This window comes from Capricornis sumatraensis, chromosome 10, assembly GCF_032405125.1.
Source record: "Capricornis sumatraensis isolate serow.1 chromosome 10, serow.2, whole genome shotgun sequence".
Lineage (NCBI taxonomy): Eukaryota > Metazoa > Chordata > Mammalia > Artiodactyla > Bovidae > Capricornis > Capricornis sumatraensis.
Genome location: NC_091078.1, coordinates 52,568,513 through 52,587,086, shown reverse-complemented (window position 1 = coordinate 52,587,086; position 18,574 = coordinate 52,568,513). Strand labels below are relative to the sequence as shown.

Genomic DNA, 18,574 nt, shown 5'->3' with positions numbered 1-18,574 from the left:
TCTATTCTTTGGTGAAATGTCTATTCAAATTCTTTGCCCATTTAAAATGGGGTTGTTTTTCTTTTTATTATTGAGTTTTAAGTGTTTTTTATATATTCTGTTTATTGGACATTTTTGAAGTGTAGAATTTGCAAGTATTGTCTCCCCTATATAAAAGACATAGAATTTGCAAGTATTCTTGTGTCGGTTGTCCCTTCGCTTTGTTGAGTGTCCTGTGAAACACAGGATTTTTAAATTTTGATGAAGTATTTTTTCCTTTTGTTTGTATAAGTGCTCTTCAGACTTTAACCTATTCTACTTTTTTAATCACACCTTCCTGCCACCCTTTTCTCAAGTACCTGCTGCTACCGTTTTTAATCTTACAGATTTCTGAGGATAAATTGAATTAGTTTCTGGCTTCTGTCACCCTCAGTGTAGAAAAGATTACCTGTCTCAGGACTGCTAATTTAGTTACCACTCACTCATTTCGGGATCGCACAGAGGTGGACACGACTGAAGTGACTTAGCAGCAGTAGCAGCAACATCTTTCCAGATTACAAAATTTTGTTGGCTATTTTCTATGTTTGTTCTGTGCCTTTTTATTAAAAAGAAAAACCTTTATGAGATAGAATGGTAGGTGCTAGTTTTACTTCCATTTGGTCACAGACCCTACAGTTTAACACGAGGGACTGTAAGGACCTCCCTGGCAGTCCAGTGGTTTAGACTCCGCTTGCACTGCCGGGGGTGTGAGTTTGATCCCTGGTCAGGGAACTAAGATCCCACATGCCATGTGACCCCCCCCCCCCAAATTAAGAAAAGAAAATGAGGGAATTTGTGTTTAAATTAGGATGTTTATATATATATATATATATATATATATGCTTTAGATAAAGTTTTAGATATATATGTGTAAAGTTTTAGAGATATATATGTGTTTTAAATATATGTTTACGTATGTTTTTCGTATGTGTGTTAGATAGAGTTAATGAAACCATGGGCAGTTGTTAAATGAAGATGCATTGGTGTCAGAGATATTTTGCCTTGTGTCTGAGTCGTAGTTTCCTTCCTTCATTGTAGGCCAGAAGCCCGTCCTCTCAGATGTTCACGCGGAACTGGACAGAATTGCACGGAAACCAGTGACGGTTTCCGCTACAACACCTCCATCTCCTGCAGAAGGAGACGCTTCTTGAAGATGCCAAATAAAGCCATCTATTCAGTTTTCTGGGATAATGTAAACTTGCCTCTGCCTTCTCCTTCAAAAGCGGAATTAGGGAGCTGGAGTGCTTTTTCAGATGGACTAAATTTATGTCCTTTTTGTGTGTGTGTGGTTGCCCATTTTTTAATAAAAGGGAACTATACAGAAAAAATTATTCTACACTATGTAGGATTGCTATTTGCATTGCCACTTTGCATAAGAAAGTAATTTTGGATTTTGAAAAACTCAAATTTATAGATCTGAAATACAGCCATGGGATCATATTCTGAAGGCTACTTAAAACACCTAGGAGGGTTTGGGAAGGACAGAATAATAATACGCTTTGGGCATTTGACTGACTTAGAAGTCCAAGCTTATTTTAGTTAAGACTGTTAAGAAATCTTTTAAAAAATTATGTATTAGTTTTGCTGGAAAAGAGGAGGTGATCAATTGTCAGATTTTCCACACCACCGTAACTATACCACCACACATGGAATATGCTGAGAAAACTGTCAGCATTGGACACACTAGTCACTGTCTTAATCCATGGTCCTATAAGTTATCAAAACGTGATTTAGAAACATTGGTCAAGATTTGTTTCTTTAACTGAGAAGAAAAAGAAAGCACACTGCCTAAATGGATAAAAGAAAAATGCAGAGGTTAAAATGTAAAGAGGTATAACAGTCTGGATTTGTCTATATATATATATTTACCTATATATATATATATATGACTCTGCCTTAATATACCCTTTTTTTGTTTGTGACTTTCAACTGTAATCAGTTAATAAAGTATTTATTCTCTGCATTCAGGTTCAAATAACTTGTTGCGTTCTTTTATATGTAAATCTATATTTATCATACAATGAATAAGATTTGTCGGTATTTTATTTAACTTCATAGGATTATTAAGCTTTCTACTCTTCTAAGAGACAAGTAAGTACCTGAGATTACTACCCTGTAAGTCTCCTTAAATTAGGAATTTACCTTGATCAGTACATCTTGCCTATCAGCATGTCTTGAACTATCAAATCTAATGTCAGCATTCCTAGTAGAAAAAAATAAAGCCTTTTTTATCATTATTTAATGGGCAGAAACTGTTTTAAAAGTTGGCAGATTCATACGGCTACTCTTTCCGGTCCTTCCAGGTCAGACCACCTGGGGGTAGTTTCACCTTTTGATACTCAGTTTTGAAACATCTGTAAGAAGAGTTAGATTTTCCTACTGATGTTCAACTAAAGAACATAGGTACATTTGACCTACTGCTTAATTTCAGATAATTGAAGGAAAACGGTTACTACTATTTAAATTGGTCTTTGTTATAACTTTATAATATATAATTCCAAAGATTTTTTTTCCCACAAAATATTTGAGGACAATACCTCTACTTTCAAATGTAATTCTTTCATTATAACTTTAAAATCTGTTTAGTTTTATAGTAGTGTTTGGCTCCTAATGGTTGAATGTAAATACTAAAATATATGAGAGGGTTATAATTTGTTTCATTGTGGGAAAAACTTAGTATGTTTGTGGGCATGGAAAAATTAATTTGCAAAAACATTTTGTTTGATAAAATATGAGGGGGAAAATGCCACTGGTAAAATCTTAATGATTCTGCAATTCTGGTGTTGTAAAGGCCAGTTTTTCTAAACTAGTTGTACTTGAAGTAAGTGAAACCGATGAAGAGAATTGCAGACTGTGCTTCATGGTATACCGTGGTCTACTGTGGTCTACCGTGATCTGCTGTGTTTGCATGTCTAGACCAACTCATGGTTTTTTTTTTCTGTGTACATTGGAGATATACTAGAAAACCCTCAGAATATCTTTGTTACCTGAATTAATTATAACTGTTCACTTTATATGAGGTTCAGTTTTAACTAATTGAAGATCTTTTGTTTATTGTGGTTAGAATTTAAATCTTTTTTGGTCCCAATTTTTGCAAGGAAATTTGTTTTTAAACTACTTAATTTTTTTTCTAGCTGTTTTTAATTGAAGTACACAGTACAGAAAAGTAGACAACTTACAGGTGTATGGTTTGAAATACCACAAAGTGACCACATAAAACCAGCACCAGCATCAAGAAAGACACCGTTACTGGCATTTCCTGCGTGCCCCCCGCAGTCCTCCCACCTACCAAGTTACTCCTGCCCTCTCCTCCAAAGCCATAGATCAGTTTTACTTGTATTTAAGCTGTATATGAATGGACTCTTAACATTTAGATTTCTTTGCGTCAGGCTTCTTTCAGTTTTCTGGGGTGCCTCCGTTTCGTTGCCTGTAGCAGTAGTTACTAATTCTCATCACATCACACTTGGTCATGCAAAAACACTAATTTCTTTAGTGTGCTATTGACAGGGGTATGTTAGTTTCCTATTGCTGCTGTAACACACTGACAGAATTTAGTGGCTTAACACAAATGTGCTATCATGCCATTCTGGAGGGCAGAAGCCGAAACCAGCTGTGCTAGGTTAAAGTGTCAGCAGGTCTGGTTTCTTTTGGAGGCTCCAGGGAGCGTCTGTTTCCTTCCTTTCCAGCTTCTAGAGGCTGCCTGAATTCCTTGGTTCCTGGCCCCCTGTCCATCTTCAAAGGCAACAGCATTGCACCTTCTGGTCTCTGCTTCCAGCACACCGCTTCTCGCTCTGACCCTGCTGCTTCTGCATATCAGCATCCATGGGATTAAACTTGGCCCACGTGAGTAATCTGCTGTAAGCTCCCCCAACGCTTCACTCTCCTTGCGTGCGTGGTTTCTGAAGAGGAATTGAATGTTATTTTATTGCCTTGGGTCCTCCATAGGTGGTGTTTTCCCTTTGACTTCTCTTGAGATTTTAAAAATCTTTGATTTTTTGCAGCTTGAATATGATATGCCTAGGGGTGGGGGTGAATGAGTGGTTATCTTTAGTATTCTCTGAACTTCCTGGGTCTGTGGTTTAGTATCTGACATTAATTAGGGGGAAATTCTCAATAATAATAACTTGGGGGAAATTCTTAGTCACTGTTGCTTCAAATATTTTTTCCGTCCTTTTCTCTCTCCGCGTTCTCATGTATATATTAATTACATCTTTTGTAGTTGTCCCATATTTTGGGGGTATTCTGTTTGCTCTTTTTTCCCCACACCCCACCCCCAGTCTTTTTTTATCTTTGCTTTTTAGTTTTCGAAGTTTCTGTTAGCCTGTTGTCCAGTTCAGAGATTCTTCCTCAGCCAAGTCCAGTCAACTGATGAGCCCATGGAAAGCAATAATCATTTCTGTTAGTTTTCTGTCTGTTTTTCAAAAAGGTTATTCCTTAGAATTTCCATCTCTCTACTTATATTACCCATTTGTTTTGGTGTGTTATCTGCTTTTACTGTTAAAGTCCTTAATATGTTAATCACAATTGTTTTAAATTCACGGTCTAATAGTTCTAATATTTCTGCCAAGAAAAATTAGAATGTGATTCTGATGGTTGTTGTGTCTCTTCAGACTGTAATGTGGTTTGGTTTTTTTTTTGGCCTTTTACTCTGCCGTGTAATTTTCTGTTGTTAGCTGAACATGATGTACTGGGTAAAAGGAGCTCCAGTCAATAGACCTTTTAGTGCTGTGATGGTGAGGTGTTGGGAGGAAATCTTTCTATAGTCCTGTGATCAGTTCTCAGTAAGCCTGTGTCCCTGGGCTCTGAACTTCACAAGTGGTTCTCTAGGGGGAGCTGGAGTTGGGGATTTCCCTACAGGTATGTTCAGCCTCTGATAAAGTAATTTCTGCTGAGGGCAGGCCTTGTTAGAAACAGATGACTTTGACTTTTTTCAAAATGGTTACTTTCTTCCTTCCCCTGCCAGAAGCACCAGGGGATTTTTCTCTGAATTTCCCTCTGAGACTCTAGTAGAATTCCTGGACGTAAAACTCACAAAACTGGGGATCCCCTTATGATCCCCATAGTGTTTAACTCACAGACTTGTCCATGCTGAGCTCCAGCAGTCTGTTAGTCACAGTCCAGGCCCTCTCACCCCAGCGTTGTCTCCCTTAGAGGTTTCTGCCTGGAAGTTTCTGCTTCAGTAAGTTGTGATTTTCTGTGTCCACCCACCTGTCTCTCCAGTTTGGGGGAGTGCAGTTGGCCCTATCACCTCACTTCTCTGACAAATCCAAGGAGACTTGTTTATTTTTCTCAGTGTGTTCAGCTTTTTTACTTATTAGGATGGAGGGATGACTTCCAAGAACATGGAAGTCTGATTTCCCCCTCTCAGAATCCTGATTGCACCTGTGGAGCTCCTTTACCAAGAGAAGTAGTGTACACAGGCGCCAGGGATTAGGACAGGGGCATCCTCGGGGGCCGGCATCCTCTTCCTGCCAGATACCTGGGTGGCTATTCAGTTTCCTCTTGCTGTTAGGACTTGTGCTGTCACGAACAGGCTTCAGGGTGTCTTGTGGAAAATGTGTCCTCCTTTCTGTTGGGGGTGTGTGTCGACCCGGATTGCTGGATTCATAAGCTGTGTGTGTGTTCAACATTAGCAGATACTAAATGTTTAGCCAAACAGTTTTTCCAAAGTTATACGAGGTTGCATTTCTGGGAGAAAATGTTTGCAAATTATATATCTGATAAGGGTTTAGTATTCAGAATATAGGAAGACTCTTTAAAACTTTATAGGAAATCAGCCTAGTGTTAAAATGGACAAAAATACTTGAGTAGATACTTCCTCAGAGAAGATACACAAATGACAACCACATAAAAAGACGCTTGATGTCATTAGTATTGATAACTGGGGAAATGCAAAACAAAGCCACAATGAGATCCCACCTCAGAGCCAAAAATGAAAAATGAGAATTGGCAAATACGTGAAGAAATTAGGACACCTGTATGTTGCTGTTGGGACTGTAAAGTGGCACAGCTACTTCGGACAGCAGTGTGGTGGTTCTTCAACAGGGTGAGCATCTAGTTACCATAAGACCTAGCACTTCCGCTCCTGGATGTATACCCAACAGAAATGAGAATGTATGTCCTCCTAGAAACATTTGTATACAGATGTTTATAGCAGTGTTATGTATAACAGTACAGCTATTACAGCTAGTAATAATAGCTAAAAGGGGAAAAAAACCCAGACCTCCATCAGTGGACAAATGGATAAACAAAGTGTGGCCTGTCCACACGATGGAGTATTTTTCAGCTATAAAAAGGAATGGGGAATTGGTGGTCCAGTGGTTAGGACTCTGTGCTTTCACTGCCGAGGGCCCAGGCTCAGTCCCTGCTCCAGGACCTAGGATCCTACAAGTCAGGTGGTATGGCCAGAAAAACAAAAAAAAGGAATGAAGTATCGATATCTACTACAGCATGGATGAACTTTGGAAACATGTCAAGTGAAAGAAGCCAGTCACAAAAAATCAAAATGTGTGATTCCGTTTATATGGAATGTCCAGAATAGGCCAGTTCTCTGAGACATCTTAGTGGTTGCAAGAGGAGAGGGCAGTGCGGCTTGACTGCTAATGGGTATAGGGTTTCTTTTGAGGGTTATAACAGTAGTTTTGAAATGATACAGTTCTCAGTCTTGGGAATATACTAAAGACTTGTCACTTCAGAAGGGTGAATTATAATACGTGAATTATGTATCAGTTTTTAGAAAGGAATTTGCGTTACTTCCAGCAATATACAAGAGTTCCAGTTGCTCTCCATCTTTGTACACACTTGCTATTGTCTCTCATTCTGGCGGGATTTTTGTTTACACAGTAGAATCTCATTGTGATTTTAATTTTAATTCCTTGATAACTAATGAAACTAAGCACATTTCATGTTTATTGGCCATTTGGTTATCCTCATTTGGAATGTACCTGTTTGAGACTTTTAAGACTCTTTTCTTTTTTCCCCTTCTCAGAAAAACAGGGAAATATTCGCCTTCTTTCTGACTCATTCTTCACATATTCAGAATACTAGTCTTTGTCAGATATGCATTGCAAATATCTTCTCTCATTCTGTGGTTTGGCCCTTTCACTTTTTTTTTTTTTGGTACCTGTTCTGAAGACGTTATTGCTTGTCCTCAGAGGTTGCTCTGACGGTAAAGCATCTACTTGCAATGTGAGAGACCTGGGTTTGATCCCTGGGTTAGGAAGATACCCTGGAGAAGGAAATGGCAACACACTCCAGTACTCTTGCCTGGGAAATCCCATGGACGGAGGAGCCTGGTAGGTTATGGTCCATGGGGTCTCAAAGAGTCAGACACGACTGAGTGACTTCACTTTTAAAGGTTGTGAAGATAGTCTTAAGTTTGTTTTCCCCCAGAAGCTTTATTGTTTTACTTTTATACAATTCATCAGTTCATCTGGGATTGATTTCTGTAGGTGGTGTGAAGTAGGGGATAAGGGTTTTTTTTTTAATGTGTTCAGTTAATTTGTTATCATTCAGTTCAGTTCAGACACCCAGTCGTGTCTGACTCTTGGTGACCACATGAATTTCAGCACGCCAGGCTTCCCTGCCCATCACCAACTCCCGGAGTTCACCCAAACTCATGTCCTTCGAGTCGGTGATGCCATCCAGCCATCTCGTCCTCTGTTGTCCCCTTCTCCTCCTGCCCCCAATCCCTCCCAGCATCAGAGTCTTTTCCAGTGAGTCAACTCTTCGCATGAGGTGGCCAAAGTACTGGAGTTTCAGCCTCAGCATCATTCCTTCCAAAGAACACCCAGGACTGATCTCCTTTAGGATGGACTGGTTGAATCTCCTTGCAGTCCAAGGGACTCTCAAGAGTCTTCTCCAACATCACAGTTTAAACACATCAATTCTTCGGTGCTCAGCGTTCTTCACGGTCCAACTCTCACATCCATACATGACCGCAGGAAAAACCATAGCTTTGACTAGACGGACCTTTGTTGGCAGAGTCATGTCTCTGCTTTTGAGTGTGCTGTCTGGGTTGGTCACAGCCTTCCTTCCGTTGGTTGGGGGAGGGCATCGTCCTGAACCGCAGTGTCACCTTGGTCGTAATTGGACCGTCTTGATGCATGCGTCTGTTTCTGGGCTTTCTGTCTTATCCATAATGCCGGTTTGTCTATCCTGTACTAGTACTACCTTCTCAATTTCTGTAGTTAAAAAAAGAAGCCTTTATCTGGCAGCCCAAGCCCTCCTCTAATGTATTTCCATACAATTATTTTAGCTATTCCTGACGTTTTACATGTCCATATAAACTTCAGAGTCAACTAGTCCATTGCCACAGCAAAAAAAGTGGCATTTTGATTGAGGTTGCATTGAGTTTATAGACCCTTTTGGGGATGATTATGATTTTTATATCCTCCAAGACTTTGCAGAGGAGCGTCTGTGTTTATATAGGTCTCCAGTCTCTCCTCGCGGTGTTTGTAGTGTCGAGTGCACTTGTGTTTCAGGTTGCATCTTCTTTCAGTAGATGTTTTTCCAGCTATTTTTGAATGCTGTTTTATTACTTGTTTATTTATTTTGGCTGCGTTGTGCAGTTTGTGGGATCTTAGTTCCCAGACTCCTGGGTCCTCAGCAGTGAAAGCGAGGGGTTCTCACCACTGGACTGCCAGAGCATTCTCTTTTTGATGGTATTTTAAATGGCATCCTTTTGAAATGTTACTTTGTTGCTGATATGTAGAAATACACTTTGTTTTTATATTGATCTTATCTAGCAACCTTGCTAAAATCCATTTATTAATGTAATAATAATTCATCTGTAGTTTATTATACATGCATCTGGTCTACAGTCCTCTGCTTTACCAATTGGGTTGTGGAAAGGTGCACCATCTGTAGTTTACATTTTTCTAGTACAGTTATGTCATCTGTAAATAACAAGTTTTATTTCTTCTTTTCTAAAGTTGTTTTGCTTTGTGACACCCACCCTCCAATGTAGGATTCTCTGACCAATAAGTGGAAGTATCTTTATCTTGCTTCCTGAGTGAAAGCTGTAAATATTTCACTGTTGAGTTTATTTGTTGTGTGCCTTTTGTAGATGCTCTATCAGAAAGTTCTCTTCTTTCCTAGTTAGTTTATACTATAAAATTTTATCATAGACAGGTATTAAATTTTATAAAACATTTTTTGTATAGTGAGATAATTTTGCTGTTAATGATTATCGGTTACATCACCTCTTAGAAATATTAAGCCAACTTTGTGTCTCTGAAATAGATTTAACTTGATAAAACTGAATTCGGTTTGCTCATGTTTTGTTAGGATTTTACATCATGCTTCCGAGAAAAATTGGCCTATACTTTTCATGGACTTGTCCGTATCTGATATCAAGTTTATGTTTGACATCATGAATCAAGTTTTGGAGTATTCATTGTATTCTTTGTATTCATTGTAAAGAGTTTATGTAAGATTGGTGGTGGTGGTGGTTAGTCACTAAATTGAGTCCAACTCTTGCAACCCCACGGACTGTAACAGCCCGTCAGGCTCCTCTGTCCCTGGGATTTCCCAGGGAAGAATACTGGAATGGTTGCCACTTGAATCTTCCCAACTCAAGCATTGAACCCGTCTCCTGCTTTGGCAGGCACGGATTCTTTGGCACTGAGCCGCCAGGGAAGCCCAAGATTGATGTAGAACTTGTTAGTTTTGCTTCTTTAAAGCTGTCAGATATCAATTTATGAGGCCCAGTATGGAACTTAACAGTAGCCCAAATGGTAGTATCCTTTACAGTTTTTTATGTGGGCTTTTGCTTTACAGAAAGGACTTGCTTCTTAAGTTGGCAAAATGCCAGAATATGGGAACTCCTCCTTCACATAGCACCGTTGTTAATGTCTTTATCAAATAGTGGTTCCCCATGCTGAAATAGGATTGTAGACAGTGATAGGAAATTCTCACTGTATGTGTAGGATTTATCCTGTGATCATGATCACTTTAGAGAATTATAGGAAGAACTGTAATATATACATAAAGTAAAAAGATACATGAAGTGATTAATGTGAAGAGGTACCTGAAATTCAAGGCTATTTTAAAAGGTTTTTCAGATAGAGCATATATGGAGATAGTTATATTTTTAAGAAACAATAAAATAATGATGCTTCCAATTTCTCAAAATACGATTATATATAATTGGAGGGAGAGTAATACATGCCCACACACACACTACCACACATAGGTTTGGGGCAGAGCTGTACCTTGGTCTCATTTTATTACCAAAACTTTTTAGAACTAGTTGGTGACAATTCTTTTCTGTCTTGGTATAAAATTTATTTTCTTAAAATTTAGATACAACGATTTTCAAAATTTTTGGTCACAAGATTCCTCTTCTATTTTATTTATTTTTTGCTTGCAGCTTGTGGGATCTTAGTTCCCCAACCTGGGCCCTCAGCAGTGAAAGCGTGGAGTCCTAACCACTAGATCGGCAGGGAATTCCCAGGATTCCTTTATATTTGTACTTACTAAGGACCCCAAAGAATTATTTTTAATGTGGTCACTTATCTGTATTTGCCATGTGGTAAATAAAAGCTGAAAATTTAAAAATATGATTCATTTATAAGTAGCAATAGTAAATCCATTTTATGTTAGCATAACTTTACAGAAAACTCTGTGAAACTAAAAAAAGTCTGTGGAAGGGTGCCATTGTGTTACATTTTTATAAACTCTTCAGTGTCTGGCTTAATGGAAGACAACTGGGTTCTCCCATCTACTGTGTTCCTTCTGATCTGAAATGCTGTCTGAATTCCAGGAAGAAAATGCAGCCTCAGAAATACATAGGTGGAAGCAGGTAGGAGTATTTTAATAGCTTTTCCAGAGAATTGTGAATTTTCTCTTTCGATGCTAAGACTTGACAAGTGGTTTTTGCAGGAGAAAACCATTGGTCTGTCTTTCACCTGGAGTGGGTTTTTACCCCTGTGTGTCTTTTGTAACATTATTCATTGCGTTTAGAAAATATCAGTTTGCTGAACTCCAGGTTCTTCCAAATTCTGACATGTCCCATTATAAAATGTCTCCTCCCCAAATAACATATTTTTAGTTATTATTAAATCTCATTAGAAAAGTTTAAAGTGATGGGAAACTGTCAGGCTCAGTGGCCAATACAAATTTTCCAAGAATCAAAGTTCAGATTCTGTCAGTGCAACAGATACTGTCAGTTTATATTGCTTGTACTGATAGGATCACTTCATTCATTATTGAGAAAATGTCTCCCAGATATGCCTGAAGTACCAGTTGGTCTATAAGTAATTCTTTCAAGTAGGTGAAAGAAGTGGCTAGATCAGCTTATCACTCAGTAGTACAGAAACACTTCAGTAAGCAGCAGAAATGTACATGTGTCTTTCCATTTCCTCACAGAGCTGCAAGAACTGGTACTGGTTGGTGCAACTTAATAAAATTTTACTTCATCGAGGGAATTCTTGCGTGAATTTGCTTTATATTTTCCCAGAGTGGTGAAGAGGAGAGTGACGGCAAATTCAGCTCGCTTCCACTGCCCTGCCTTGTGCTAGAGTGCTCCTAGTTGCACCCCACCTGCAGTGCAAACCGATAATCACACCGTGAAAAATGCAGATGGCCTCTTAGGAGGAGGGGGAGGATAGTTCTGACCTCACAGAATCCCTGTGAAGTCCTCAAGACCTCCAGGGGTCCTCTGATCGCTCTCAGAACTGCTGTTATAACTCAGTAGCCAAAGTAGTCATTTGATGTTCCCCCATGTTGCCTTAGAATTTAAAGCCAGGTTTTGGTTCAGAAATTTGAGTTGCCATCCTATAGGATGTGACTCTTCCAAGCATTGTTTATTATATGTTCTGTCTTTAATGCTACAACTTCACCATCGTTCACTGGGTCGGGCTCCCCCTCTGTTTTGTGTCTGTGTGCTCTTTTCAAATTCTGTGCAGATGGGAAGTACTATTAAGATGGTAGATAATAACCACAACTTTTTTTTTTGGTTTTAAAAAAATTTTAATACATCTTGAGTGAGTACTTTTCCACTAAGTTATTACCGAAGACTGGCTATATTCCCCATGTTGTACAGTACATCCTTGGGCCTGTCTCACACCCGCTAGATTGAACCTCCCACTCCCCCACTGCTGTAACCACTAGCTTCTCTAGTGGTTATAGCTTCTCTATGTCTAGTCTGTTGTCATTTTAAAGTTCCATATATGTGATATCATACAGTATTTGTCTTTGTCTTTGACTTATTTCACTTAGCTTGATGCCCTCCAACTCCATCCATATTGCTGCAGATGACAAAATTTCAGTCATTTTTATGATTAATATTCCATGGTATTTATGTACCACATCTTGTTTATGCATTCATTTGTTGATGGACTCTGAGGTTGCTTCCGTATCTGGCAGTTGTAAGGAATGCTGCTGTGAACACTGGGGTGCATGTGTCTTTCCAAATGAGTGTTTTTGGTGTTTCTGGATACATACCCAGGAGTGGAATTGCTGGATAGCCACATCTTTTGCTATACTCTGAGATATTTTGCTGCTCTTTAGCTGTCGGAGATGCTCAGTATTTTGAGAGGTGTAACCTTCAAGTAAAGTCTTAATCCAACCCTGGCTTGCAAGAGATACTTGAGCGTCTTAGCCACCACCTTCTTCTTAATGGAGTTTGTAAAGCCACAGCTATCTTAATGTGAAAGCACTGTGGTGCCAGTTCTGTGGAGAACCATGGCAAGAGGGAGAAGAGCTGGGTCACTGCACTCACCGAGTGCACGCCTCTGTAAGTCATCTGCTCTTCTGTAGCCTTAGCCCCGTCCTCTGTGTGTTGAGGACAACCTGCTTGGGATCAGAGTTACGATGGGGTAAACCAGATTGAGGATGTGGGGGTACTTTTCTAAACTGTAAAGTGCTACACAAATTAAATGTTAGTAGCCACCAGGGAAGGAATCTTAGTTTGCATAAAGTCATTAAATACTAATCCCGTGATTATTCAAGCACTTTTAGCTATCTGCTCTAAATGTATTAGTGTAATTGACCATTTCTGAAAAGCCCACTGCCTTGTGTGCTTGTTTCTACAAGAAAACAGTTTTATATGTTTATATGTGTGTGTGTATATACATATTTACATATATAAATATACACATATGCATATATATAAATATGTATTTATACATACACATGTATAAAATGGTATTAGACCAACTGCTAGCTGTTTGTAAAGGTAAAATTAGAGCCATCCCTGATATCAGTCACAAGAATCAACTCCCAGGTATATCAGACCTAAATGTAAAATACGAACCCATACAAGTACTAAAAGAAAACTTAAAATTCTTTTGTATCCAAATGGGGACAGGCTTTCTAACTTTAACTCAGTATACATGCAATTAAAGAAAAATTGTATACTCAGCTATCTAAAAATAAGCTGGGAAAAAAAAGCATGATGGGAAAAAACACCATAAATAGAAGCAAAAGGCAGGCAGAAAGCTTAAGAGAAAAAAGTTATACCACAGAGAAAGAGCTGATATACCTAATATTTGAAGAATTCTTAAAATAGAGGTAGGGGAACCAGAATCCCTGTAGGATGTAAATAGGCAAGAAACATGAACAGACAAGTAAAACATAAAAGTAGCTCTTGAACATATGTAAATACATTGTTTTTTCTCAGGAAGAAATGCAAATTAAAATTAACACTAAATATTATTTCTCCCTATCTGAATGAAAAAAATTAAAAGCTTGAGATTGCACTTTGTGGTAGATGTTGGAGAAACATGTGTTTGCCCTATTTCTGGGAGTGCAAAACAGTACAACCTCTGGTGAGGGAAACTGGCACTGTTTAACCAAACTATGCAAACTCAGTAACCACCTAACCTGGGAACTTACCCCAAAGGTATACATCTGAGGATACAAAAATAAAATGCACACAGTTAATCTCTGCGACATTGTTGCTAATTGCGAAATATTGGGAACAACCTAAAGGCCTCTTCATGGGAAATGGGGTAGATAGACTGAGGTATGGCCACCCAGTGTAATTATTTAAAAAACAAAACGAGGCTGATTTCTGTAAACTGACACGCAGCAGCTCCAGGAGAGCATATGTCTTTCAAGGACAGAAACACAGGGAAGATGAAACAAAATGTGGCCTGCAGAGAGTGGCTGTCTTGCGGTTGTGTGTTTGCTTCGGGAACCTCCTCTGTTAATGCTTCCCATTTTCAAACACTAGGATTTAATTGATGATGAGTGGAAACCTGTGTTCTGTACTCTGTACTGACTCTCAGTACGAGCCAAGTCTGTGGTGGCCTTGTAATGGCAGAGATGCCTTGTAATTCACACTGCCAGATTGGACTTCTTTTTTCCCTAAGCAATCAAAGCTTTTTAAAAAAACTTATTTAATTGAAGGATAATGACTTCACAGTATTGTGATGGTTTTTGCCATGAGTCAGTATGAATCGGCCATAGATACACACGTGTCCCCCCTTCCTGAGCCCCCCTCCTGCCTCCCTTCCCACCCTATCCCTCTAGGCTGTCGTGGAGCAGTGGCTTTGGGTGCCCTGCTTTGTACATTAAACTCTGGTCCTCTGGTTTACATGTGGAATGTATGTGTTTCAGTGCTGTTCTCTCAAATCATCCCATCCTCTCCTCGCCCCACTGAGTCCAAAAGTCTGTCCTTCACATCTGTCTCCTTTGCTACCCCGTATGCGGGACCGTTGGTAGCATCTTTCTAGATTCCATATATACGTATGTGTTAATGTACGGTGCTTGTCTTCCTCTTTGTGACTGACTTCACTGTCTATAATAGGCTCTAGGTTCATCCACCTCATTAGAACGGACTCAGATGCATTCCTTTTTATAGCTCCAAAATACTCCATTGTATACAACTACCACAGCTTCCTTATCCATTCATCTGCTGATGGACATCTAGCTTGCTTCCAGTTATTTACAGCTACTGTAAATAGTGCTGTGCTGAGCATTGGGGTACATGTGTCTTCTTCAGTTCTGGTTTCCTCAAGGTATATGCCCTAAGTGGGATTGCTGGGTCATATGGTAGTTTTATTCCTAGTTTTTAAAGCACTCTCCCTACTGTTCTCCATAGTGACTATCATTTTGCACTTCCACCAACAGTGTGAGAGGGTTCCCTTTTCTCCACAGCCTCTCCAGCATTTATTTTTTGTAGATTTTTTGATGATGGCCATTCTGACTGGTATGAGGTCAGAGTATCAGAATACCTCACTGAAGTTTTGATTTGCTTTTCTGTAATAATGAGCGATGCTGAGCATCTTATGTATTAACTATTTGTGTATCTTGTTTGGAGAAATGTCTGTTTAATTCATCTGCCCATTTTTTGATCGGGTTGTTTGTTTTTCTGGTGTTGAGCTGCATGATATGCTTGTATGTTTTGTAGATTAAGTCTTTATCTTTCATTTTCATTTGCTTTTATTTTCTCCCATTCTGAGGGCTGTCGCTTCACCTTGCTTATAGTTTCCTTCATGTGCAAAAGCTTTTAGGTTTAATTAGGTCCCACGTGTTTCTTTTGTTTTTATTTTCATTACTGTGGGAGGTGGGTCATAGAGGATCTTGCTGTGACTTACGTCAGAGAGTGTTCTGCCTATGTTTTCCTCTAAGAGTTTTATAGTTTCTGGTCTTTTAATCCATTTTGAGTTTATTTTTGGGTATGGTGTGATTTTTACCTTTCTCCATCACATCTCCCTCCCAAGTAATCCAACCGTCCTGAATTAAATACCCAACTGATACGGGAGCAAGGAGGCTGAGTTTTGTAGTCTTTTTTCCCCCCAAACACCATGGAGGAATTAAGTGCATGTACAGGCATGAAGAAGCCCTAGAAAAAGGCAGCGCTATGGACGGAGGAGCCTGTTGGGCTGCAGTCCCTGGGGTCTGAGCACGGCTGAGCAACTTCACTTTCACTTTTCAATTTCATGCACTGGAGAAGGAAATGGCAACCCACTCCAGTACTCTTGCCTGGAGAATCCCAGGGACGGGGGAGCCTGGTGGGCGCCGTCTAGGGGGTCACACAGAGTCCCCCTAGAGTCAGACACAACTGAAGCGACAGCAGCAGCATTCCTTGGCCGTTGCAGCCCTCTGCTGGTGTAAATGAAATGAGATTGACGATATGATTTGCTTAGCCTCTAGGCTAGTTTGTTTTTGTTTTAACTGGAGGAAAATTGCTTTGCGATGGTGATGGTTTCAGCTGTACAACAGCACAGATCAGTCTTAATTATCCATATATCCCCTCCCACTAAAGCCTCCCTCCCCTCCCCTATCCTGTCCCTCTAGGTTGTCACAGGGCACAGGGTTGAGCTCCCTGTGTCAGACTGCAGGTTCCCACTGGCTGGCTGTTTTGCATATGGTTATATATGTGTGTATATATGTCTCAGTGTTGTTCTCTCAATTCATCCCATGCTCCCTGGGTTGGGAAGACCCCCTAAGGAGGAAATGGCAACCCACTCCAGTACTCTTGCCTGGAGAATCCCATGGAGGGAGGAGCCTGGTAGGCTACAATCCATGGGGTCGCAAAGAGTTGGACACGACTGAGCCACTTCACTTCACTTCACTTCTCCTTCCTCCAGTGTGTGCACAAGTCTGTTCTCTGTCAGCATCTCTGTTGCTGCAAATAGTTCATTAGTATCATCTTTCTAGATGTTGTATATACGCATTAATATATGATATTTGTTTTTCTAACTTACTTCACTCTGTATAACAGGCTCTGCTGCTGCTGCTAAGTCGCTTCAGTCATGTCCAACCCTGTGTGACCCCATAGACAGCAGCCCACCAGGCTCTCCCATCCCTGGGATTCTCCAGGCAAGAACACTGGAGTGGGTTGCCATTTCCTTCTCCAATGCATGAAAGTGAAAAGTGAAAGTGAAGTCGCTCAGTCGTGTCCGTCTCTTAGCACCCCGTGGACTGCAGCCCACCAGGCTCCTCCATCCATGGGATTTTCCAGGCAAGAATACTGGAGTGGGGTGCCATTGCCTTCTCCGATAATAGGCTCTAGATTCATCTAACTCACTGGAACTGACTCATATTCGTTCCTTTTTTATGGCTGAGTAATATTTGTGTGTGTGTGTGTGTCCGTCCGTTCGTCTGTCGATGGGCACCTAGGCTGCCTGTGTGTGTGTGTGTGTCTGTGTCTGTGTGTGTGTGTGTGTCCATTCGTCCGTTGATGGGCATCTAGGCTGCCTCCGTGTCTTGGCTGCTGTGAATAGTGCAGCAGTGAACAGTGGGGCGCATGTATCTTTCAAAACTACAGTTTCCTCTGGATGTATGTGCGGGTGTGGGGTTGCTGGACCATATGCTGGGTTTTTTTTTAGGTCTTGAGGGGCCTTCGCAGGTCTCTCCATAGTGGCTGTTGCCAGCTTACATCCCTGCAGCAGCATCGGAGGGTTCCTTTTGCTCCACGCTGTCTCCACTTTTGATGGTTTTAGATGCTTCACTGATGACCGTTGGGACTGATGTGAGGTGATGCATCTTTGCAGCTCTTTTTAAAAAATGTACTTGTGTCTGGCTGTTGTGGGTCTTCGTTGCTGCGAGGGCTTTCCTCTAGCTGTGGAGAGCGGAGGCTGCTTTCTGGTTGTGGTGCACGGGCTTCTCATTGCAGTGCCTCCTCTTGTTGCAGAGCACGGGCTCTGGGGCACATGGGCTTCAGTAGTTGAGGCACGCAGGCTCGGTAGTTGTGGCTCATGGGCTGAGTTCTGTGGCATGTGGGTGTCATTCCCTCCCAGGTCAGAAACTGAACCCACGTCTCCTGCATTGGAAGGCGGATTCTTTACCCCTGAGCCGCCAGGGAAGGCCTGGCCTTGTGGTTTTCATTTTCGTTTCTCTATTAACAGTCGTGAGGAGGGCATGGCTTCCCACTGCAGTATTCTGGCCTGGAGACTCCCCACGGACAGAGGAGCCTGGTGGGGGACAGTCCGCAGAGTTGCAAAGAATTGGAGACAACTGGGCGACTAAGCACAGCACGTTAATAGCCAGTGGGTTCTCTTTTCCACTACTTTTCAGACTGTGTGAATGAAATTTGCCTGTTGAAATTGGCTTCTTGAAAGTCAGCCCTGTTTTGCATTATTCTTCCAAGACCTACTGCAGGACATTTCTTGAGAGTGGGTGCCGATTCCAGCCTCCCAGGGTTGAATAGGAAGTGCCCATGAGCTGCAGGTTTTAGAGTGTTACAGGAAAGGGCCACGAGGCGGCAGCACTTTCCCACATACAGATCTGGTTACCTGGGCAGCCAGACGCTTGAGAAAGTCGCGTTCCCAGGTTGCCCAGGAGAGCGGAATGCGTGAGAAGGAAGGCTCAGGGGCCTGTGTGTCATTCCTCCTTTCCTGTTACCTTTCACCCCAGGGAGAAATGCCAGTCCTTGCAACACCGCTCTGCCAAGGGTGCTGTGGTCTGTAGGTGTGGGGACTCAGGACGGAGGGTGGAGGTGGGAGCCCAGCACCAGGACGCGAGGAGGAGGGGATACCAGGTAACTTTACGAAGCTCTTCCAGCCCGGAGGATCCACAGATCTTTGGGTGAAGTAGGCTTCCTGTGGCTTTTTGTGGGCCTGCCTGGCTCTGGAGATTGTGGTCCCATCAAGAGGGGAGCGGC

At 41.1% G+C, this 18,574-nt stretch overlaps 1 protein-coding gene across 6 annotated transcripts in view; it reads left to right on the top strand.

The window, feature by feature from the left end:
- DYNC1LI1 (dynein cytoplasmic 1 light intermediate chain 1) overlaps positions 1–1,843 on the top strand; it is a 53,982-nt gene extending 52,139 nt beyond the window's left edge. For all 6 annotated transcript variants that reach the window (XM_068981995.1, XM_068981994.1, XM_068981993.1 and 3 more), the window contains one exon: positions 1,057–1,843. In XM_068981995.1, the coding sequence (XP_068838096.1) occupies positions 1,057–1,169 (113 nt within the window). In that variant the 3' untranslated portion in view covers positions 1,170–1,843. The remainder of the gene's footprint in view (positions 1–1,056) is intronic.
- Positions 1,844–18,574: the final 16,731 nt, after the last annotated feature.